The following is a 25,769-nucleotide window of genomic DNA, read 5'->3' on the forward strand; positions in this document are numbered from 1 at the left end:
AGGTTTTACGGGATCTCCCCCAGAGCAGCTATTAAAACACTGAATTAGGGGAGTTACAGGTTATTTAAAAACATAAAGATTATGGAACAGTAAAGCAAATTCTCATTTAACAGGATCTACATGTTCCTCAAGGTAAAAATGAAATAGCTAAATAGCCACCCAACAATGGCCAAGATGCCCCAAATATTATTAGCATAATAAGTGACAAAAATGATGCTTTCCGTTAATCAACGGTACTTCCCGAGCACCCACACCCAGAAGGACATACTTAGTGTATCCTATCACGGGCTTCCGTAAGATTCTGCAGCTCAAGTAGTTTTAGTAACCAAAACTATCCCTGACTTAATTTACTGCAAAAAAAAAAAAAAAAAAAATGGTCCCACTTTTTCAGCAACAATGAGAATAATCAAGTATACAAAAATTACGGGGAAAAGTTACAAGCAAGCAGTAAGGCAGATTTTATAGTATAAAGTCTAACATGCAAAAATATCTATCCCTGGGGTCTAAAAAGTGTGTACGCATAGCCAAACAAATCCTCTAAAAAGCTGACAAGCATGGATTTCTGCTCCTCTGAGGATGCAAAAGTTAGCTGATGTCTGAATCTTGCATTAAAGTTCCCAGAAGGAACCAAGGAATGGTCCATGCAGTTTTCAGGTGTCCTCCCAGACCATGAATTCTTTTAGGAACACACCTGCGAAATCACACTCCAGCGCAGAGGGGCTACAGCAGCAACCAGGCAGGACATCAAGAAATAGCTTTAATTTGGGAGCTGGGTTGAAGCAGCAGCACCAAGCGGAAAGGCAGTGACCTTCAAGGGCCTGGCAGGAGGTGACACCCAGTGAAGGACAAGAAAAGGGTGGAGGTTCCGTCCTCTAGCAAAGATGCCTAAGAAGTCTGGAAACACGGAAAAGAGCGAGAAAGAAAAGACCACTGAATACATTTCAATCCATCAATGCAGAAAGCAGGCTCAGGGACACAGAAAGAGCTATCTAGGCTCTTAAACTTTAAAAATTATTACAATGTAGTATTCTACACACACTCTCTCAATCCTCAATTATTAAGAGGGAGACTGGACAAATCCAATTCCCTCTCTCTCACACACACACAGCGCTTTGCCAACAGTTCACGTCTTCTTTCACAATTAAGAATTACTTCAACAAATGGATATGTAACAAGGTCCTACCGTAGAGCACAGGGACCTACATTCAATATCCTGGGATAAACCACAATGGAAAAGAATATGAAAAAGAATGCATATCTATGCATACCCGAATCACTTTGCTGTACAGCAGAAATTAACACAAGATTGTAAATCAACTAGACCTCAATAAAAAATAAAAAAATAAAAAAAGAATGACTTCAGCAAGAGGGCAGCCACACAGGGCTGCTTCTCTTCCTTCCTTGCCTTACGTTCCGGTGGTGATGAAGGGGTACACGAGGCAGAAGGAAAGGGGGTGGAGGAAGATTCCCGGGGCTGGAAAACCCACACTGTACCTCTGTCAACTCCCCTTCTGATCATGACTATACCTTTAACGCTGGGGAGGCTCCCTGCTCTTCTGTTTGAACAAGTGATGGTCCAGGGCCAACGTCTGGTCCACAGAGCTCCGAGATTCCCTGCAGCGGGGCGTTACTGCACACGGACATCATCAGGGGGAGGCAGCAGGGGAAGGAAGGGGGAGCACAGAGGCTCAAAGCCAGAGTGAGGCCCCCAACCTCCAGCTCAGGTTCCTCAACCATGTGAAGCCTGACGCCCCCCCAGATACAGAGCAAGCCCTCCAAAACCAACCCTTCCTTTCACACTCAGGTCACGGTCTCTGGGGGATGTGGTCTTTCGAAGCGAAAAAGCTGTGGACACCTTATCCTTTAGTCCCCGCACAGTTGGCCGGAAAGAAGGGCTTTACGGAGAAAGATGAGAATGCGTCTCAACTTCTGGAAGGATGAGCACGACTGGGAGAGAAGGGCAGGCACTTCTGCTAGGAATCAGGCGACTGCAACAGAGGCTACACAGGCGGGAAAAGCCTAAAGGCACAGCAGAAGGTTAGACAAGAAAGTTCAGATCCAAAGCAGGAGAAAACGGGTCGACGAGTTTGTTAACTCGTGGTCCATTGTATCAGAGCGGTGTTCTGTCCTGTTAAGCTGACTGACAATGGGAAAGAAAAACTGAGAACAGAAAGGCTTTCTCAATGTTCTACTGGAGTTGAAGAAAACATATATATATATATATATATATATACATACACACACTACTGTCATACCTCGGAGATACTGCGGGTTCGGTTCCAGACCACCACAATAAAGTGAGTTTCCCAGTGCGTACAAATGTTTACACTATACTGTAGTCTATTAAGTGTGCAACAGCATTATTGCTAAAAAAAAAAAAATCTTAACTTAGTGAAAAAATACTTTATTGCTAAAAAGAGCCAACCATCATCTGCGCCTTCGACGAGTTACAGCAGTGATAGCAAATATCACTGATCATAGACCACCTAACAGATTTAATAAGAAAGAAAAAGTTTGAAATATTGTGAAAATTGCCGACATGTGACACAGAGACACGAAGTGAGCAAACCCTGTTGGAAAAATGGTGCTAACAGAGTTGCTCAGTGCAGGGCTGCCACAAACCTTCAATTTGTAAAAACACGAAGTATCAATGAAGCTCAATAAGGCAAAGTACAATAAAAGGAGGTCTGCCTGCATGTGTGTGTCACTCAAGATGACAAATTCTAGGGGCTTCCCTGGTGGCGCAGTGGTTGAGAGTCCGCCTGCCAATGCAGGGGACACGGGTTCGTGCCCCGGTCCGGGAGGATCCCACATGCCGCGGGGCGGCTGGGCCCGTGAGCCATGGCCGCTGAGCCTGCGCGTCCGGAGCCTGTGCTCCGCAACGGGAGACGCCACAACAGTGAGAGGCCCGCGTAGATTACAAATTCTCATTTCATAAAATTTAAGTTGAAGCATGTAAATCAGATGTAGCTTATGAGCACTTTCTAAAAGCTATCATAAAAAGGAGGAGTTTCACATGCCTTAAAATCACCTTTCTGAAGTTTTGCACATATTTCCAGGAAACATCCCCTCTAAGATACAGGATTGGTGTATCCACACTGCAAATATACTCACGTTATCCCTCCCCTACTCAACGTTTCTATATCTGAGCTCCACGCGCACCTAAAAAACTCATGGATGGTTTTAACAGGATCTACAAACCTGCTGAAATTATAAGGATTATGTGCGATTTTCTAGGAATCATGGACAAGGCTTTCACCCTACTCTTAAAAACGGTGAGTTATGAAATGTCAAGAACTGCTCTAAAAGAACGTGTATCACCAAGTACTGCACCTTTTAGAATATCCGCTCCCCCCGCCACCACGATACACACACATTACCTAGAAGACAGAGTCAGATGATTTACATAGAAACTTCTGCTGGTAGAGAAATTCCGTTTGAGGGTTCTATTATAAATAGTAAAAGATAGCCAGGACATGGACGCAACCCTAATGTCCACTGATGGAGGAATGGATACAGAAGATATGGTACATATATACAATGGAATACTACTCAGCCATTAAAAACAATGAAATAATGCCATTTGCAGCAACATGGATGGACCTAGAGATTGTCATAATGAGTGAAGTAAGTCGGACAGAGAAGGACAAATATCGTATGATATCACTTATATGTAGAATCTAAAACAAATGGTACAAATGAACTTATTTACAAAATAGAATCACAGCTGTAGAAAACAATCTTATGGTGACCCGAAGGGGACGGGGGGAGGGATAAATTGGGAGATTGGGATTGACATATACACACTACATATAAAATAGATAACTAATAAGGACCTACTGTATCACACAGGGAACTGTACTCAATTCTCTGTAATGGCCTATATGGGAAAAGAATCTAAAAGAGAAAGGATATATGTGCATGCGTAACTGACTCACTTTGCTGCACAGCAGAAACTAAAACAATGCTGTAAATCAACTAGACTCCAAAAAAAATTTTTTTTTAATTTTTTAAATTTTAAAGAAATAGTAAAAGAAACCCTTTCCAAGATCAGCTCCCCACGGTGGGTGAGCTAGGGTTTGGAAAGTGACAGGTTCCATCAGCTCGCACATAATGATCTCCACAGCCTGCCACCTTTCTGAAATTCCCATAAGTGAAGTCGTTCCATTTAAAGATCTGTTGTGGAAGAATTAACACACTACCCTTAGCTTGCTTCCTCTTAGCACAGGGCAGGACTCCAAGAAGAGGAATTCTAGAGTAGGTACATTTGGGATGGTGGGGCTGACATGAAAGGGATCAGAGGATGACAAGTGTCTGAGTGGAGGATACAACTGCATCGAAACCCACCTTCTCCAACTTCACCTGCTGGTCTTGGACTGTGCTGGTTCTGGACCATGGGGCCAAAAGATGCTTCCATGTGACGGCCCTGCATGCTTCCTTACTAAAACCCAAAATAACAAACTCCCAACTACAGGCGATTTTTTAAATGGTACCTAGCCAGTGGCACCATCGGAAAGATACTGTTCGATTAATGGCTGTCTGGCTCAAAACTATGTATACATTTTTTCGAATCCAATCTTTCAAATGATGGCACAGGAACAAAGTGATGAATGTGCACTAATTAAAAAAATAAGCTATTGATCAAAGCCTCTGTATTATAAATACATTTGTACTCTGTTAAAATGCAAACAGCAAGTTGTTTTGATACTGTCACAAGGTAAATTCATGACAGAGAGGCGATTTATTTTGCATATTCTCCCTCATAGTTTAATTTCATACAAGCCATGCACAAGAACTTTTGCATAAGGCATGACAAATAATCTATGGAAGAGGAAATAACTAGACATTTGGCAATAGGAAGGTGCTGGAAGACTGGTGAAGGTCATTCTTACAAGTTGGGACAGTTAATTTTTCTCATTCATCTCAACAATCTATTATGTCTGTCGAAAAGGGTTTCAGTTTATTATGCTTTTTAAAAACTGCTCACTTTTCTTCGTTATAATTGGACCTGCATATTTTGAGACTGCAATATTTTCATGCAAAACATGTTCCTTAATTCCTTTATAATAAGACGTACAGTAGAGATATTATCAATATATATATCTGCATAAAATCTTAAAACATTATATTAGCTTCCATGTGTTTAGAATATTATCTTTATAAAGAAGTTACTGAAATCACTAAAGAAAATACCCTAGTATTTTCTTGTTCATTATAATTTTGAATTCATAGATAAGCTATAACTAATAAGAAATAGCCTGTTAAAAAAAAGACATAAGTTTTGCCATCACACTTAGGTTTACTGCCTGCCTAGCCATTTCCGACACATTAAATGACAAGACAGGGTCACAGTTATGGCTGGCAAAGCTGCTAATATCTCAAGAGAATGTTTTACATGACAGTTAAAAGTTCAAAGTATAAAACTAAACAATTACATTCAGAGACCCACACTTATGAAAGGTTTACATAGAGCTGGTTGTTCAGCGTTTGCACAAAGCAAAAAGACCTCCTTTGCATCTTGCAGAAAATGATGAGGGTTTAGTCCTTAACATGCATGGGTCACAAAATGAAAATAAATACTGTTGTCACATTTAAGGTGCTGGCAACATTTGTACATAGGTTTGGCTGTAAGAATAAAATTCTTTTTCAAATTAAGAAAAGCATCACATTGAAAAATTGATGCTCAGAGACTGTTTTATCGGTGACGCAGAATGTAATTCATTTCATAACGCATAGTATTCTTCCCTACACAGTGGCATTCAGTAGAAGAATCAGTTTAAATATGCACAAAATGCACGGTTATTTTTAAATTAAAATCTAGTCACATACATACGTATTTTAAACTTCTTTCTTCCACAGGAGAAAAAAAATCTCATATATACTCAATACGAAAATTACTATAAAAGGCAATAAAATCCTCTCACTTTAAACAGACTGGAAGAAAAGTTTCTAACATGAGAAAGTAGCCATAATAAACACTAAAAATGACACGTGACACTGAATGTATACTTAAATTTGGGGAGCCAAACAGAAAAATAACATACCTCCTTATCTACATTAATTATGGCAAAACTGCATTATGTAAATGGAAGTAGTAACATCCCTGTTGGACGGAGCCGAGAAACTTGCAAAAAAATTTCGTCTGACAACACAAATTTGATTTCTAATCTTTTAGTACAAAATGAGGAGGAAAAAAAAAAAAGTAACGTATCCCAACAGTGACCTCTAGTGGACAAGGCTTAAAATGGTTGTCTCAGAAAGAAATTCCTCCTTAAGACTGCAAACAAGCAGAAAAACATTTACAAAGCTAAAACTCCCAAATACCATAAAAACCAGGGATCAGATAAGGCGCAGACTGAAAAAGACTCATCTAACCCTGGCTTATTTACAAGGGAGGGTCATCACCAAGGCAGGAGAGCAGGGACACAGGAAGATCACCTTTGAAATAATGCTGTGTCCCCATCTTAGACACACTGAGAGCAAGCAAGTCCTTGAGTCTATCATCTCGGACTGCTGGGACTTAGCAAAACGTACCACCTACCAAGCCACTAATCAACCGGCATTAACTGAGTGTCTGTTTCATGTTCTGCACACTTCTGGCACTGCTGTGGGTGGTACAATATATATAAGCATATGACAGGGCTCCTAATTTCAAGAAACTTAACCTACAATTCACTGTATGAAAATATTAGTAAATCATTTGGGACCTTAAATATATAAAACTAAGTGAAAGAGCAGCAGGTTCCAAACCCAAAGACACAGGATAGTATAGGTCTTCACTTCCCTTTGGAGAAGTGAAACTCAGCTGAGCCCACAAGGGTCGCTGGGTGGAAAAAAGCACCCATGGGTGGTCATGATGCCCGCTTTCCCCACCGTGGGTCCTTAGGTGTCCCCGAGGAGCACAGGCACACCTTGGGGACAATGCAGGTTTGGTTCCAGACCACCCACCACAATAAAGAGATTACTGCTGTAAACTGAGTCACACCAATTTTTGGCTTCCTGGTGCCTGTAACAGTTATGTTTATACTATCCTGTCATCTGTTAAGTGTGCAAAGCATTATGTCTGGAAAACAATGTACATACCTTAAAAAGTACTTTATTGCTAAAAAAAAAAAAGTGCAAACCATCATCATCTGAGCCTTCAACGAGCTGTCATCTTTTTGCTGGTGAAGGGTTTGAAATACTGTGAGAGTTACCAAAGTGTGATGCAGAGACACGAGGTAAGCAAATGCTGTAGGAAAAAAAGCGTGCCAACAGCCTTGCTCGACGCAGGGTTGCCACAGACCTTCAATTTCCCCCACAAAAACGCAATGTCTGCCAGGTGCAATAAAGCGAGGTCTGCCTGTACCCTGTCAGCACATCAGCCCTTACCTATGAAAGGGCCCCTATAAAGGGGGCACAGACAGCAACTTCTAGGACCTGAGGTTCTGTTTCTTTAGAGCACTCACGGTTCAGCACATTTGAAGTGAGCCTATAAGTAGTTAAGAAACAGAAGTGTGTAGTGGTCACAGCTAACCAAGTCCGTTAACCAGCTGATCCTGAGGAAACTATCAGCTTCCTACACTGACCACTTCACGGAAGCCAGCTATTTCCCCCCCCCGGCCCTGCTGGTCCTCTGTCTGCCCCCTCCCATCAACCACTATTGCTTTCTATGAGGACTGACTGGGAAGCTGCTGTGCACTCAGCATCAGGCCTTAAAGAAGAATAAGAGGGACTTCCCTGGTGGTCCAGTGGCTAAGACTCCGTGCTCCCAATGCAGGGGGCCCAGGTTCGATCCCTGGTCGGGGAACTAAGATCCCGCATGCCACAACTAAGGAGCCCACATGCCACAACTAAGAGCCCACATGCCACAACTAAGAGCCCACATGCCACAACTAAGACCCCCACATGCCACAACTAAGGAGCCCACATGCCACAACTAAGAAGTGCACACGCTGCAACTAAGAGCCCGCAGGTGGCCACAAAGACCCGGCACAGCCAAATAAATAAATAAATATGAAGGGAAAAAAAAGAACAAGACATGGTCCCTGCCTTCAACAAAGCTTAAGATATATCTGGAGAGGAAGGAACAGGAAGCAACAGGAGGACGAGAAAGGGCCACGCTGGTGTCAAGAGTCTACGAACAATAGGCATTGGGGGAAGAGAGGGTTCTGGTTGGCCCTGGAGGGCAGGGGTGTGGGAGGAGGGTGGGCGGAGGGTGGAGGCGGAGGGTGGAGGGGGGGGCAGGCAAGGGAGGAAGGGAGGGGTGGGGCGGCCTGGCGTCAGAACCTCAGCTTTCCTCTGAAGCCAGAAAAGCACCTCCTTCCGGTGCCCAGAGAGCTACCTGTCCAGTCACAGCAGAAACGCAGAAGGAAAAGATTCACTCGCAACTCGGCCTCCCACTCGTTCCGTGCATCGCGGGAACGTGTACCTGGGCAAGTTGCTGCCGGCAGGGTCACCCCACAATCACTGCACCAAAATCCATCAGCAGGGCCCCAAGCCCCAGGTTTAATCGTCAATCGTGTCGCTGTAATAATGAGGAACCTCTAACAGCGATCACACTGACAATTTTGAAAGACGTTTACGAACTCTTGTGTCGAAAACGTCAAGAATTTCCACTCACAAAATCTTGGGTAATTTAGGGGTCATCAGCCCGCTTCCCCCTTCCACGTGGCCTCAGTCGTACTGCGTTGAGTGGACCCATTGATGTCAAAACCACCAGCATGAAAAGGTGCGAGCGCTACACTGTTCCAACGGCCCTACAGATACCGACTCAGGTCCGTGGAGTCGAGAGCTGTCCCCAGATCAAGGTCCCAGTGTGACGAAGCTGGTGATTCATTCCCTAAGTACACAAGAGGAGATATCACGACAGTGTAACTGGCACACGAAGAGAAAAACACACATACTTTTTCAAGATGAAAGCAGTGCTGAGGGGTTATCTTTTGAGTCTGAGTTTGAATGCGGTGCTGTCAGCCAGTCCCCGTTAAAGACCACGGAAAGTGAAAGACACTGATTACAATAAAAAGTGACAGGAGGGTGGGCACACCCACCTCCGTGTAATGCATATTTATATTTCCATCAAATGGACATATTTACTATAAACACTGGAAAAACCATAGCAAAGCCATTCATTTAAATGCCAGAAAAACAGTAAAAGATGCTAATTTGACCTTAGTGGATGGAACAGATCGGGTGTCACTGACACCACTCACAGTGGCTTGAAACAGAATTTACCAAGACAATTAATTAGAGCTTACTGGATTAGGTCAAGAGTGTCTCAAATGGGAGAAAGGGGAAGAAAAAAAAAAAAAAAAAAGGAAGAAATAAATAAAAAGTTTGCATCCATTCACAGCGAACCTCTTCAGCAGCAGACACAATTTAACTGTATTTATGCCTACCCAAATTAATCTCATGTTGCATGTCCGGAAAGACAAATTGATCCCCTGATCCCTGAGATTTCTCTCTCTGGGGACATTTAAAAAGAAATAAACTACAACCACCTGAAAGACTTTTTAAGGACCAGATCAATTAATGGTATAATAGGCATAAAACATGTTTGGCTTTCTTGTTTAAACGGAAACTTTTGCTCTGATGATGAGGCAAGATCTAACAACAGCAGTAAGCTTGGCAGTTAAGAAATGTGTTCACGAGCTAAACGACAGACAGCTCCTGGGACCCCTGCTCACAAAACCTGGGGTCACTTAGGGATCATGCAGTCCCCCTCCAAAACAAACTGCAAATCCCCTCTGAACTGGGATTAGGGCCTCAGTGAAGAGCAGAACCGTTTATTACAAAAGCAATGAAAGTGGCAGCGTATTACCTGTTACAATAACGATCACACGTGACCTGCCAGCCTCACTTCCAGCTGCTGGAGCCCCCGATACGCAAACATGACAATTGTGCCCCTCTGCCCTTGCCATACAAACATGTGCTTTTTGCTAAAAATGAACTCATACGCCTGTCTGCTGCACACGAGGGGCCCTAACTGCCACTCCATGCTCAGTAATCAACAGCTCTGTGACATTGCTTCAAGCTGTATGTAACGCACACACACACATAAATTTGCGACACAAATCCCTCAACATGACATTCTGCTTCGTTTCACTGGACGTGGAGAGCTCCCTAACAAATTCCGGCCACATGATTAGAAAAATCATTCAAGTCTGCAGGAAACACGGCAAGCACAAAGAAGTGACCGTCAATTAGAAATCAGAGGGCAGAGTGGGTCCCTGTCATTAAAAACTTTAAAGCCACAGCTCTAAAAATAAAATGGCGGGCTTCCCTGGTGGCGCAGTGGTTGAGAGTCCGCCTGCCGATGCAGGGGACGCGGGTTCGTGCCCCGGTCCGGGAGGATCCCACATGCCACGGAGCGGCTAGGCCCATGAGCCATGGCCGCTGAGCCTGCGTGTCCGGAGCCTGTGCTCCGCAACGGGAGAGGCCACAACAGTGAGAGGCCCGTGTACCACAAAAAAATAAAGAAATAAATAAAATAAATAAAATGGCCCACAATTATTCACAGAAGATACGTTACAAAGAGGTATGAAATCGACTATATGTTAACCGTACCACTGCCAACGCCCAGGACAATTCTCCTTGGAAACCAGACTCAAGAACTTGAAAAACGCAGATGCAAGTTTATATAATTTTTACAATTTGGGGCTTTTCTTCTCCCCCCATCAAGCAGGGAAGAAAAGTATAGCAACAGTTACATCTTCCCCTTTTGAGGAGAAAGTATAAATGAAAGCAAAGAACTCTTAATCTAACTTTTTTTTTAATTAATTAATTAATTTATTTTTGGCTGCGTTGGGTCTTCGTTGCTGTGCGCGGGCTTTCTCTAGTTGTGGTGAGCGGGGGCTACTCTTTGTTGCGGTGCGCGGGCTTCTCATTGCGGTGGCTTCTCTTGTTGCGGAGCACGGGCTTTAGGCGCGTGGGCTTCAGGAGTTGTGGCACGTGGGCTCAGGAGTTGTGGCTCACGGGCTCTAGAGTGCAGGCTCAGTAGTTGTGGTGCACGGGCTTAGCTTCTCCGTGGCATGTGGGATCTTCCCGGACCAGGGCTCAAACCCATGTCCCCTGCGCTGGCAGGCGGATTCTTAACCACTGTGCCACCAGGGAAGCCCTCCTCTTTTTGATAAGTTTTTTTCTTTTTAAATAATAATGAAAGTCTCAGCATTTCAGGTCACTGCAGTAATTACCATGCCCTAAGGGGACCATTTCCAGACAATGTCACTGTCTTTCTGCAGTTTACACACATGATAGGGAAGAATCCTCAAAATAGAGCAAACTACAAAATACAGGACCACCATCTGCTCAGGTGCCTTAGTGTCACCCAAGTAACCTCTCGGTTTGCCTAAATAATCACTTGTCATTAGTGTCTGTAAAGGAAGACAGAAGAATCAGCAGTACCGCCACAGTCCCTAGAAGTCAGAAGTTGTGTAACAGGACGGCGCTGACTTACTCGTTAGCTTGTTGTGGCTGAGGACCAGCTGTGTGATGTGGGACAGGGTGACTGTAAAAGAAAAAAAGAGAAATCACACAGTCAGTTAATGTACCCAAAGTACACCTACACTCCTACAAGGTGAAGTGCTAAGTTATTTTCCCAGGTTGGAGTGTTATCGCTCGAAAAAAGAGAAGCAGGGGTTCACAGAAGGCTGTCTGCTCAATGTTAAACCAAATCAGGAAAAGCTATGCAATTAGCAGAGCAGAGCGAGTCAGCACTGATGGCATTAATGTCGCAGGGCCAAACGCGACAAGGCCCCGTTAGTGCCGCTCGGCGGCCTGGCCCAGTGGTCCAGCCTCAAGAGCCCATCTCACTAAGGGGACCGGTCAGGAGATCCGGCCCAGAGCCCGGGGAGGGACAGCTCCTCCCCGACTTCCCCACACGCTTAAACAAACCACCGCGTCGAGACAGGGACCACGTCACCCTACCGCCCCTGAGCCCACGGTCAACCCCGAAACGCTGCTACAGGCTCTCAGCTGATCCCAGTAAGAACCTTCCACAAGCTCCTCTACAAGTTTTGGTTGACGTTTCAAAGCAGCAGCAGATTGCTCACTAATTTCGAACATTATCATGGAGGCTTAATCTGCTGAAAAAGATTAGGTCTGCTTTAAAAGAAAAACAGGTTTTTCCAACTACCAAGAAAGAAAATATACATACAGATCCATTTAAAAAAGAAAAAGAAGAAGAAGAAAAGGAAAAAAAGAAAAGCCAGACGGAAAAAAGTGACCTGCCTTCTACTTTGGGTTCTAAAACTTCACTGCGTGGTCAGCAAGCTATATGTATATTTTATTTTTGTGAGTATATATATAAATTTTATTTTTGTGAGTATATATATAAATTATATTTTATTTTTGTGAGTATATATATAAATTAAATATAAAAAATATAAATAATAAAATATAAATTTTATTTTTGTGAGTATATATAAATTAAATTTTATTTTTGTGAGTATATATATAAATTATATATATACACACACCTATTTATATAAATTAAATATTTATATATAAATTAAAATCTAAATGATTTTACACAATATACTAAATATACTAATTAAATACAGTATACTTTATACAGTATACTTTATATTACAATTTTAAACGCAGATGTATTAGTAAAGAAACACATTTAAAATTTTTAAAAAATTTTTCCAATATTCTTTCTATAAGAACGTTACTTTAATGCAACAGAGTTGCATTAATGCATTATTATTATTATTAATGCATTATTTTAATGCAACAGAGTTTTTTCCATAAAGGAATAATAAGACAAATATTTTTTCTCAAGAAGGGTCTCAGGGGGCTTCCCTGGTGGCGCGGTGGTTGGGAGTCCGCCTGCCGATGCAGGGGACGCGGGTTCGTGCCCCGGTCCGGGAGGGTCCCGCGTGCCGCGGAGCGGCTGGGCCCGTGAGCCACGGCCGCTGGGCCTGCGCGTCCGGAGCCTGTGCTCCGCGGCGGGAGGGGCCGCGGCGGTGAGAGGCCCGTGTACCGCAAAAAAAAAAAAAAAAAAAAAAAAAAAAAGAAGGGTCTCAGGGTTGGACCCCAGCATCCTTGAAAAAAATAGGTATCATCGTTGACCACAATTTTTGAGTGTTTTTCTTTTGTTCAACCTCCCACAAAGTTAGAGAAAATACAATGCAAAGACCTGCTTTTCTGCCCTGACCCATTTGAGATTAAGCTGTTGGCTTGATGTCCCATAAACTTTAGAGTATTCCTACAAAGACATTTTCCTGCAAAACCACAACAAAATCACCAAAGTCAAAAACTGAGCACGATACACCATTACCATCTAATCCTCAGCCCCCAACCAAGTTTCAGCAAATGTCCCGGTGTCCTTTTGACGCGTCCCCATCACTGAGGACTTCCCTGCTTTCTGGCAAGAGACAGTCAAGCTCATCTTGTACTTTTGCTGCCACAGGCTTGGAATCAATCAGCCATTTCTCCAATGAGCTGATTCTGTGGAAAATAGTACTTACAAGCCAAAATCTGGGCACTAGATGTGCTCATTGTTACTTGGGGGCTCAGTATTCTCAGTGCACAGAATTAGAGAATACACACACTCACCCCCCACACACATCTGTACGGATCTGTACACACACATCTGAACTTGAATCCCAAGTTCACACCAATAGATGGATTCCAATACAACACTGCATGGTTCATTCTCATTTTCTCCATCTATTTGTTAACTCTCTTCTCTAACAGCGAGAACTCTGGCGTCCATTATTTTTAACCTACTTACGTACGCCATCGATACCCCTACATATAACTGCGTGAAGCAGGGTTATCTCACAGCCGTGTTGGGATGGCTCTATGCTGACCTGCAGGGACACCTGGAAGTCTGACACTGATTCTGGGTCAAGATCCAGATGAGTAGATGAGCTCGAGATGTGTCATGTCCTGTTCAAAGTTGCAAACACCTTGGAGGCTCCAGGACCAGCATGTTCACATGTCCAGGGATGTGTGGTCGCTGGCTTATACCTGGTTAGAGGCACCTGACCAGTCGGGCACAGAAGACAGCGCTAGACATTTCTGCCCACGCACTCCCAACACCCAGACTCGTTGAATATGTCTTGAAAGTTCTTACCTGGAGATAAAGTATGCCCTGAGCAACCAAGAAACGAGCCTGGGGGGCTGCGAGCCTGGGGGCTGCGCCCTGGGAACCCTGGCGTTCGCCTGTGCTTTGTAACCCCTGCTAAGCTATGTCCTGTGCCCTCATTAACTCCCTGGGTGAGTGGGCTCTGAGGAACCTTCTGGGTTCTTTCAACTATGCACCCGTGTATTAATGCAGGAACCCATCTCCCCATGCTCTTTCTTCCTACCTGGACACCTGCCCAGTTCACCCTCCTCACCTGCACCTCCAACCTCCTGGCCCTGGTCCTGCTTTGGGGCTTGGACCCCCCAAGCCAGGCTCCCCATCCTGCTCTGGGCCACCACGCCCACCCCCCAACACCTGAATGCCTCTTTTTCTGTTGCACTTACTGGCTTCGGGATTGAAACCTTAGGGGAGGAGGAAGAGAAAGGCAAAGCACAAGGGGAAGAGCATTTTTGTGATTTTAAAAGCATCACCATGATGGCTTCTTACATGACAAGTTAGTTTCTAGACACTGCAGAACATCTCACACATTTGTATTTATAAGAGTTAAGACTGTTCTTGTCCACCAGATAAAGCATTCCTTTACCTCTGAGGCATAGAGTCTGATATGAAAACAAAAAATCTCCAAGAGCTGTCCTCATACAAAACCAGATGAAACAGATTCAGAGATATACGAGTTAAGACAGTGGTCAGTATCATAGGAGAACAAACCACAGATAACAGGTGTTACACAAGAGTTTCTCTCTCACTTACACACGGGCAGTCCAGAGGTTCCTGGTATCTTGTTGCTCAGCCATTCATGGATCCCACCTCATGCTCCAAAAAGGCTGCCTGAGCTTAGCCATCATGCCTGCATTCCCCTTAGGAAGACGGAAAGGGGAAAAAGCCTTCCTCCTTCACAATTCTTCCAAGAAATTGCACACGGCACTTCCATTTACAAGCAATTAATCAACATTTTGTAATACAGTGATGCCTAGATGCAAAAGAGGTGGGGAAACACAGCCTGGATTCCAAGTGACCACATGCCAGATACAAGTAGGGGTTTTATAACCCACAAAGACGGGGCAAACCAAAACAGACAACTAGCAGCCTCTCACACTAGCAAACCATTCCATTTGAGAGTCACAGAAATCAATTCTGATGACAAAAGCAAAAAACCCCTGATAATCTGATCGCCTCCTGCCGTAATTTTTCCTAAAATATCACAACTACCATAATTAAAGAGAAAAAAACTTTGCTCTTCTCCCAGCTAACATTCACAATGAAAGATTTAATTAGGAAAAGTTGGGCCTTTTCAATCTTTTCATTCTGTCTTCTCTACAAGCATTTAGCCGGGGAGAAAATCAGTAAGTTTGAAAGTCCTTTTTTTTTTTTTTTAAATAGAGAAGAGAAGTGCATTTGTTGCTTCACCTGATCACACCACTAGAGATGTATTTTTCTTTCTCATTATTGTTACAGGGCTACATGCTAAAGTAGGTAAGAGGGAGAAAAATTAGAGCAGAAAAGAAAAAGTTAATAAAAGATCTGTGAGGAAATGTTTAGGGCAACAAAGGACTCCAGGCTGGGTCTGCGGGGAGAGCAGTTAGGTTGGACAGAATTGAAATCACAGAATCAATCACAAAGCCTGTGACAGGCAAAGACCAAGGACCAACGGACATATTCATGCAACCTGCCACTCCCCTCCACTTGGCCATGGTGAGTCCATTGTGGGTTTCCTATGGAAACTGCAGTGTTAAAAAAGGAGAAAAGGTCTAGCAGAATAGAATGGCTTATTTAAAAGTACAATAGCCACCCTAGTCAATCATGTGGGTGAAATGGAATGAGGCTGTCCCCACTGACCTGCCCTGCTAACCCTAACCGCACACTGGGAAATCTCCCGCTGCAGGAATATCATACCTTACGGTCCTGCCAGCCAGGAACTGTCAGGTTGCAGGGGCACCAGAACAGTGACAACAAACTGTTACTAAAATTCCTAAAGCGATATTAAACCATGCACTGCCGGGCGTTTTCTCAGTCGAATGCACTTCCAAGAGTCAGCTAAATAACTGAGAAAACGCGTTGGCATACTCAGTTGACTGCTGCCATGCCTCGGATACCATTCTGTCTTCAGCCTTTAGAAACGGCATGTGGGGGCTTCCCTGGTGGCGCAGTGGTGAGGAATCCACCTGCCAGTGCAGGGGACACGGGTTCGAGCCCTGGTCCGGGAAGATCCCACATGCCGCGGAGCAACTAAGCCCGTGCGCCACAACTACTGAGCCTGCGCTATACAGCCCGCGAGCCACAACTACTGAGCCCACGTGCCACAACTACTGAGCCCGTGAGCCACAACCGGATATTTACCAGGCACGCTCAGAGTGTCGATGGTCTCTTCCTTGGAGATTCTGTTAGAAGTAACGTCAACAGTACATCCTCATGAGACTGGGACAGTCCTGGATTACACCCACTTTCCCTCTCAAAACTTCCCTGGTTTGCATGATATGCCACACAGTCCCTCCATTTAGGTAACACAGAATACGCACCAAAATCCTAAACTGCAAAATATAAAAGGATCGTGGGCACAAGAGAAGTGTATCGGAAAGGATAATGGGAGATTAGAAGGAGACATCACAGGGACTTCCCTGGCGGTCCAGTGGTTAGGACTCCACGCTTCCACTGCAGGGGGCCAGGGTTCGATCCCTGGTCGGGGAGCTAAGCCCTGTGGTGCAGTCCAAAAAAAAAAAAAAAAGGAGACCTCATTTACTGTGGGATGACACGTCCAAAAATGCTTTAAGGCACAGAAACTGGACTTGGAGGATATATGGAAATTGGGGGTTATGGAAGCAAGTCTAGGCTTATCTGAGTGAAGAGATGGAAAACAGAGAAGACACAGGCCTGGACTGAGCAGGCGGTATTGCAATGGAATATATTCAGAAAAATCAAAGGACTAGCTAACACTCCTAGAAAAAGAATCGTGGTTTCTAGATAAAACGTGGAAGCAGATGTTATTTTTTTAAAACAGACACAGTCTTTTTTTTTCTTTCCTTCTTCTTCAGCATCAAGTAGACAGTGTGAGGAAAGGAAGCAGGATAAATCCGCAGCACCAGATGATGGCGTGGCGGACCTCCTTTCAGAAGAGCCCACCATGCCACAGCGGTGCGCCTGTCTCTCCAGTCTCCAGCCTGGCAATCAGAAGCCAGTTACTCCTCTGGAGGCACGTTAGAAAGGATAAAAGCTCTAGCTTCACGGAGTGACGTGGCTATCCAGAGGAAAAGACACAGCCAGGATGAGACAAGGGGAGCGAGTCTTGGAAACGCACACAGTGGTAACGGGACTTGAAAGTTTCTGCCGCCTCGTCGCAGGTCAGAACTGGGCATCTTTGGGTTCCCGATGAAAGATTCTAGAACACTGGCCACCAAAACCTGGATTGTAACCGTCAGTTCATTTCACAGGCTGCGCTCCCATGGAAGCAATCGGAAAGACACCACTACCTTCAGAAGACAAACGGTTTACTATTTTGTTTGGTCTCGCCACACGGCATGCGGGATTTTAGTTCCCCCACCAGGGATCGAACCCACGGCCCCTTGCATTGGAAGTGCAGCGTCTTAACCACTGGACTGCCAGGGAAGTCCCCAGTTTACCCTTTTTTGACAGCTCTTGAGCTATCAAATATTGCAGTGGGAGAACAGCCATACCCTCTGGGATGTTCAAAGAGGGTCACCTTTGACTTGTGTTACAATTCCAGGGTGGGCAGCCTTCAAACTCGGGGCAAGTCTGCAGATTACGCTGCAAACGGTACCCTCTGTGAATTCAATTCCTCCCAAAGTTGTTGACTACAAAGAAGAATTCATTTGAACTGAAAATACAGGATGATCCCAAAGGCTTTTCCATTTGGGCTCCCGGTAGGCTAGAAACAGCGACAGCCCTAAGTAACCCAGATTCAGAGACTCGGCGGGGCTGCAGGAGAGGCCGCACGTGAGCACCACGCAGCCACGCTGACCACTCTGGGTCCCGTGTCTCCAAGATGCATGACTGAAATGCCTGCCCGCGTCACACGCTGAAGTTACTGCACCCCTGCTAGAAGGATGCAGATTCAGATCTTAAGCATGCAGCTTCTGACAGCATATTTAAGGGAAGGCAGACAATAAAACGTTTGATACCAAGGTGTAATACAAATATCGTATTCATCAACACACCCAGAATCATAAAAGAACATTTCTTTTGAATTTTGTTCATAATTTAAAACTTCAGGGGGAAAAAAAAAATCACCAGGGTATGAAAGCTTTCCTTTCCTCCCCAACCAACTACTGCGGTGAGGTGGAAACTCTTTGGTAGCAAGTTTTCAAAACTGGTTACTTGACTGAGTCCTATTTGCACATAAATGGTCACTCAAGCATGATTAATTGCTTTTTCATTCAACAGAAAGCAATTTATCATATGTGATGATTTTTAACAATGTGATACGTCTTCCTTTACGTAAATAAGAGCAGAGAATTCACACGTGCTGAGAACCGCCATGAGCTGGTCACTGACTGAGGCTTCTGTGTCTACTGGGACATTAAGTCAAAAGACGCTGGACCCAAGGCACCGTGTTACTGACGACATGGAGCCCACATGCTTCCCATCCAAACACATCGCTTTACAGTCTCTCCTTCAGGCAAAAGGACAAAGAAAAATTTTTAATTTTGAAGATGTCTGGGAGAATTAAAGAGGAAAATACAGTGAGCTGCCTAAGGTTCACGGTTGTTCACTGCTCTTGGGGATTGAGGAAGATGACATGAAGGAAGGCTCAGGGAGTTACAAACTGTTTGCAGCGCACTGTACTTAGTTATGTTGACAAAGACAGAATACGCGTGAGACACAGGCACTACCGTCAAGGAGCTTACTCTGTAATGAGGGGAGGCGATAAAAAAACCACAAAACAAGGCAGAATGTCAGCACCACAAGGAGGTAAGCGGATTCAAAACTCCCGTTAAAAGGGAAATGCTGCAGGGCTTCCCTGGTGGCGCAGTGGTTGAGAGTCCGCCTGCCGATGCAGGGGACGCGGGTTCGTGCCCCGGTCCGGGAAGATCCCACATGCCGCAGAGCGGCTGGGCCCGTGAGCCATGGCCGCTGAGCCTGCGCGTCCGGAGCCTATGCTCTGCAACGGGAGAGGCCACAACAGTGAGAAGCCTGCAAACCGCAAAAAAAAAAAAAAAAAAAAAAAAAAAGGCAAATGCTGCAAAGTTTTTTCAGGGTGAGTAGGATCTTCCAGATCCAGAGTCAGTTTTATTCTATATCTACATACCTACCTTCTCCCCCTAACCCAGCTTTTTTTTTTTTTTTTTACTTGTCTGTATTGAATAATTTTTCTAGCATAAACTGTTTTAATTGTGTAACCTAAAATAGGTGTACTTTTAGAAATCAGTTATAGGAAAAAGCTTCAACTCCTCAATTTACAGATAAGGAAACTGTGGCCCAGAGGTAAAGTGATTTTCCTAGGGTTCCCCACAAACTCCCCACTCCCCCAGAATCAGAACTGGGACTCTAACCAAGGCTTCCAGATTCTACCTCTTGAGCTTATTCTTCCTAAACTGGAAAAACAATATTCACACCTCGGGGGAGTGTTCTTTTCAAGATGGTGGAAATGCCTATCATTAAAGAGAATAAACCAGAGTGCAAAGTCCTTTCTATCCTGAAGAGACATGACAGTTACATAGAGGGCCTCAAGCACAGCTAGAATACCAAGTTTAAAGCAGTGTGAGATCCAGACTGTAATTCCATGAGAATACTGAGGAAAATAAAAAAATCGCTGGATTTCTCTAGAGCGCAGTTCCTCATACTTAAAATGAAAAGCTGAATTCGATTCTGTAAGAAACACAGAAGAGAGAAGAAAAGAAAGAACTAATATACATGTAATGCCTCCTACATCAATATGCAACACTGGGGACTTTATAACCACTCATTAGAATAAAAAATGTTAAAATATAACAACTGACACTGCAGAAACACAAAGGATCATGAGAGACTACTAGAAGCAACTCTATGCCAATAAAATGGACAGCCTGGAAGAAACGGACAAATTCTTAGAAAAGCACAACCTTCTGAGACTGAACCAGGAAGAAAGAGAAAATGTAAACAGACCAATCACAAGCATTGAAATTGAAACTGTGATTAAAAACCTTCCAACAAACAAAAGCCCAGGACCGGATGGCTTCACAGACAAATTTTATCAAACACTTAGAGAAGAGCTAACACCTATCCTTCTCAAACTCTTCCAAAATACAGCAGAGGAAGGAACACTCCCAAACTCATTCTACGAGGCCACCATCACCCTGATACCAAAACCATACAAGGATGTCACAAAGAAAGAAAACTACAGGCCAATATCACTGATGAACATAGATGCAAAAATCCTCAACAAAATACTAGCAAACAGAATCCAACAGCACATTAAACGGATCATACACCATGATCAAGTGGGGTTTATTCCAGGAATGCAAAGACTCTTCAATATATGCAAATCAATCAACGTGATACACCGTATTAACAAACTGAAGAAGAAAAACCGTATGATCATCTCAATAGATGCAGAAAAAGCTATCGACAAAATTCAACACCCATTTATGATAAAAACTCTCCAGAAAGTAGGCATAGAAGGAACCTACCTCAAGATAATAAAAGCTATATATGACAGACCCACAGACAACATCATTCTCAATGGTGAAAAACTGAAACCATTTCCTGTAAGATCAGGAACAAGACAAGGCTGCCCACTCTCACCACTATGATTCGACAGAGTTTTGGAAGTTTTAGCCACAGCAATCGGAGACGAAAAATAAATAAAACGAATGCAAATTGGAAAGAAGAAAAACTGTCACTGTTTGCAGATGAAATGGTGCTATACATAGAGAATCCTAAAGATGCCACCAGAAAACTACTAGAGCTAATCAATGAATTTGGTAGAGTAGCAGGATACAAAATTAATGCACAGAAATCTCTTGCATTCCTATACACTAATGATGAAAAATCTGAAAGAGAAATTAAGGACACACTCCCATTTACCACTGCAACAAAAAGAATAAAATACCTAGGAATAAACCTACCTAAGGAGACAAAAGACCTGTATGCAGAAAACTATAAGACAGTGATGAAAGAAATTAAAGATGATACAAACAGATGGGAAGATATACTATGTTCTTGGATTGGAAGAATCAACACTGTGAAAATGACTATACTACCCAAAGCGATCTAAAGATTCAATGCAATCCCTCTCAAACTACCAAGGGCATTCTTCACAGAACTAGAACAAAAAATTTCACAATTTGTATGGAAACACAAAAGACCCCAAAAAACCAAAGCAATCTTGAGAAAGAAAAACAGAGCTGGAGGAATCAGGCTCCCTGACTTCAGACTATACTACAAAGATACAGTAATCAAGGCAGTATGGTACTGGCACAAAAACAGAAATATAGATCAACGGAACAGGATAGAAAGACCAGAGATAAACCCACACACATATGGTCACCTTATCTTTGATAAAGGAAGCAAGAATATACAATGGAGAAAAGACAGCCTCTTCAATAAGTGGTGCTGGGAAAACTGGACAGCTACATGTAAAAGAATGAAATTAGAACACTCCCTAACACCATACACAAAAATAAACTCAAAATGGATTAAAGACCTAAATGTAAGGCCAGACACTATAAAACTCTTAGAGGAAAACATATGCAGAACACTCTATGACATAAATCACAGCAAGATCCTTTTTGACCCACCTCCTAGAGAAATGGAAATAAAACCAAAAATAAACAAATGGGACCTAATGAAACTTAAAAGCTTTTGCACAGCAAAGGAGACCATAAAAAACACAAAATGACAACCCTCAGAATGGGAGAAAATATTTGCAAATGAAGCAACTGACAAAGGATTAATCTCCAAATTTACAAGCAGCTCATGCAGCTCAATATCAAAAAAACAAACAACCCAATCCAAAAATGGGCAGAAGATCTAAATAGACATTTCTCCAAAGAAGATACACAGATTGCCAACAAACACATGAAAGGATGCTCAACATCACTAATCATTAGAGAAATGCAAATCAAAACTACAATGAGGTATCACCTCACACCAGTCAGAATGGCCATCATCAAAACATCTACAAACAATAAATGCTGGAGAGGGTGTGGAGAAAAGATAACCCTCTTGCACTGTTGGTGGGAATGTAAAGTGATACAGCCACTATGGAGAACAGTACGGAGGTTCCCTAGAAAACTAAAAACAGAACTACCATATGACCCAGCAATCCCACTACTGGGCATATACCCAGAGAAAACCATAATTCAAAAAGAGTCAGGTACCACAATGTTCACTGCAGCTCTGTTTACAATAGCCAGGATATGGAAGCAACCTAAGTGTCCATCGACAGATGAACGGATAAAGAAGATGTGGCACATATATACAATAGAATATTACTCAGCCATATAAAGAAACGAAATTGAGTTATTTGTAGAGACGTGGATGGACCTAGAGTCTGTCATACAGAGTGAAGTAAGTCAGAAAGAGAAAAACAAATACTGTATGCTAACACATATACCTGGACTCTAAATTAAAAAATGGTTCTGAAGAACCTAGGGGCAGGACAGGAATAAAGACACAGACATGGAGAATGGATTTGAGGACACGGGGAGGGGGAAGGGTAAGCTGGGACAAAGTGAGAGAGTGGCATGGACATATATACACTACCAAACGTAAAATAGATAGCTAGTGGGAAGCCGCCGCATAGCACAGGGAGATCAGCTTGGTGCTTTGTGACCACCTAGAGGCGTGGGATAGGGAGGGTGGGAGGGAGACGCAAGAGGGAGGAAATATGGGGACATATGTATACATATAGCTGATGCACTTTGTTACAAAGCAGAAACTAACACACCACTGTAAATCAATTATACTCCAATAAAGATGTTAAAAAAATGTTAAAATAAAAGAGTAACCACAACAGCTAATGTTTACCAAACACTTAAAATGTGGCGGCCACGGTTCTAAGAACTTTATTACCTCATGTATTCCTCCCAATAATGCTAACAGACAGCACTATTACTCTCTGCCTCCCTCCTAATTTTAGTTTTCTTCTTTGCATTTATTTTAAATTCATTTTTGGCTGTGTTGGGTCTTTGTTGCTGCGTGCGGGCTTTCTCTAGTTGGGGCGAGTGGGGGCTACTCTTCGTTGCAGTGCACGGGCTTCTCATTGCAGTGGCTTCTCTTGTTGCAGAGCATGGGCTCTAGGCGCGTGGGCTTCAGTAGTTGTGGCACACGGGCTCAGTAGTTGTGGCTCACAGGCTCTAGAGCGCAGGCTCAGTAATTGTGGCACACGGGCTTAGTTGTTCCGCGGCATGTGTGATCTTCCCGGACCAGGGCTTGAAGCCTTGTCCCCTGCATTGGCAGGCGGATTCTTAACCACTGTGCCACCAGGGAAGCCCGCCCTCCCTCCCAATTTTAGGTGAGAAAAATGAGGCCCAGAGAGGTTAGGTAACCTGCCTGAGGTTTCAGCACTAGTAAGTAGACAGGACCCTTTAAAAGCTGTTTCCCAACAAGAAGCTGATTAGTTCTGACCGTATTTTTCTACTAGGCAAATACAAATAAGATAAAAAGGAGCCTTAGTCCATTGGTTCATTTTTCCCCCAAAATGAAGATGGGCAACGTCATACTTGCACACCTTCCACTTCAGACCAACCCCTCTGTTCTCACCTTCCCTGTGTTCCGGCCAACAGAGAAGGCCGCTGCGTGGGAGCTGAGGGTGGGCTCTCTCCTTATATCAACTCTAGAGGTATTAAACAACACCCAAACAGGAGGCTTTACCACAATGAATCTAAACAAAGGTGTCTTTGTTATGTTAATGAGGTGACTTTCAGAAGTTTCTAAAGGATGGGGGCTGATGGTGGGAACGTTCAGTCCCACCCCTGGCTACCCCGTTCTTCCTAACTTGATCTAGAGATTCCGTGCAATCCCAATGAAAACCACAGCAAGTTTATTTTGTGAATGGCGACAAACCGATTCTAGAATTTATATGGGAAGACCCAAAATAGCAATAAAATATTGAAAAAGAAAAACAAACTCAGAAAATTGACACGTCCCAACTCAAAACTTACTATATAAATCCACAGCCACTAATTGAAAAACACAAAGACATCACTGGCACAGAAGAGTGCGCAGAAACAGACCCACACAAATAGAGGCAACTGGTCTCTGACAAAGGAGCAAAGGCAATTCAATGGAAAAAGGATCATCTTCTCAACAAACGGTGCTGGAATTTGACATCTACATAAGAAAAAAAAAAGAATCTAGACACAGAACTTACACCTTTGACAAATATTGACTCAAAGTGGTTCATAGTGTAAAATGCAAAAGCGTAAGGTCCTAGAATACAACACAGGAGAAAACCTAGGCAGCCCTTGATCTGGTAATGACTTCTTAGATACAACACCAAAAGCAAAAAAAAAAAAAAAAAAAAGGTGTTAACTGGCTGGGACTTCATTAAAATTAAAAACTTCTCCTCTATGAAAGACAATGTTAATAAAAGGGAAACAAGAGCTACAGACTAAGACAACATTTTTGCAAAACACACATCTGATATAGGACTTCTTTCCAAAATACACAAAGAACTTTTTAAATCCAACAATAAGAAAACAAACATCCCAATTAAAAAGTGGGCCAAAGAACTTAACAGACACCTCATCAAAGCAGATATACAGAGGGCAAACAAGCCTATGAAAAGATTTTCCACATGACACGCCATTAAGGAACTGCCCACTGAAAACAACGAGATACCACTACACACCTATCGGAATGGGCAAAATCCAGAACACTGACAGCACCAAACATTGACAAGGGGTGGAGCCACAGGAACTCTCATTCACTGCCGGGGAACGCACGAAATGGTGCAGCCACTTCGGAAGACAGTGGTTTCTTATTACACCGAAAATACTCTTACCACACGATCCAGCAATTCTGTTCCTTTGCATTTACCCAAAAGAGTCAAAAAACGATGTTCACACAAAAATCTGCACATGGATGTTCATAGCGGCAAACTGACAAAATGTGACAGCAACCAAAGATGTCCTTCAATATGTGAAAGGACAAAAAAACTGTGGTGCATTCAGACAATGGAATTTTAACCAATAACAAAAAAGTACGAGCTCCGGAGCCAAGACAAGACACAGAAGAAACTTAAACTCATATTGCTAAGTCAAAGAAGGCTTTCTGTAAAGATTACGTACTCTACGATTTCAACTATATCACATTCTGGGAAAGGCAAAACTATAGAGACATAAAATTTCAGTGGTTGCCTGGGGTTCAACAGGAGGTGATGAGGAAGAGAGGGAAAAATAAGTAGAACACAGAGGGTATTGAGGACAGTGAAACTACTCTGTAGGATGTTATGCATCTGTTAAAAGCCATAGTGTGTTACAGCACAACCAGCGGACAACAATGCAAACTGTGGATTTTAGTGAATAATAATGTATCGATGCTGCTTCATCAACTGCAACCAAAGTATCACTCGAATGAATGCCAGATGTTAACAATAGGGGAAACTGCTGTAAAAAACAGTGAAGTATAATAAAACAAACAAAAAAAGGAGGAGAATGGGGATAGAATACGCACAAAACGACTCTTTTCAGCAATACCGGCGCTGGTAACAGTAGCATTGCTATTTGTGTGTAATGTACCAAATAAGTAACTGTGAGAT

The 25,769-nt window shown here is 43.2% G+C and overlaps 1 protein-coding gene across 2 annotated transcripts in view; it reads right to left on the reverse strand.

Annotated features, from left to right (window-relative positions):
* The window catches only part of RSU1 (Ras suppressor protein 1), a 195,484-nt gene that overhangs the window by 160,759 nt on the left and 8,956 nt on the right, over positions 1–25,769 (reverse strand). For both annotated transcript variants that reach the window (XM_082648421.1, XM_082648422.1), the window contains exon 3: positions 11,435–11,485. In XM_082648421.1, coding sequence (XP_082504547.1) covers positions 11,435–11,485 — 51 coding nt within the window. The remainder of the gene's footprint in view (positions 1–11,434; positions 11,486–25,769) is intronic.

This window comes from Grampus griseus, assembly GCF_964374135.1.
Source record: "Grampus griseus genome assembly, chromosome: 2".
Classification (NCBI taxonomy): Eukaryota; Metazoa; Chordata; class Mammalia; order Artiodactyla; family Delphinidae; genus Grampus; species Grampus griseus.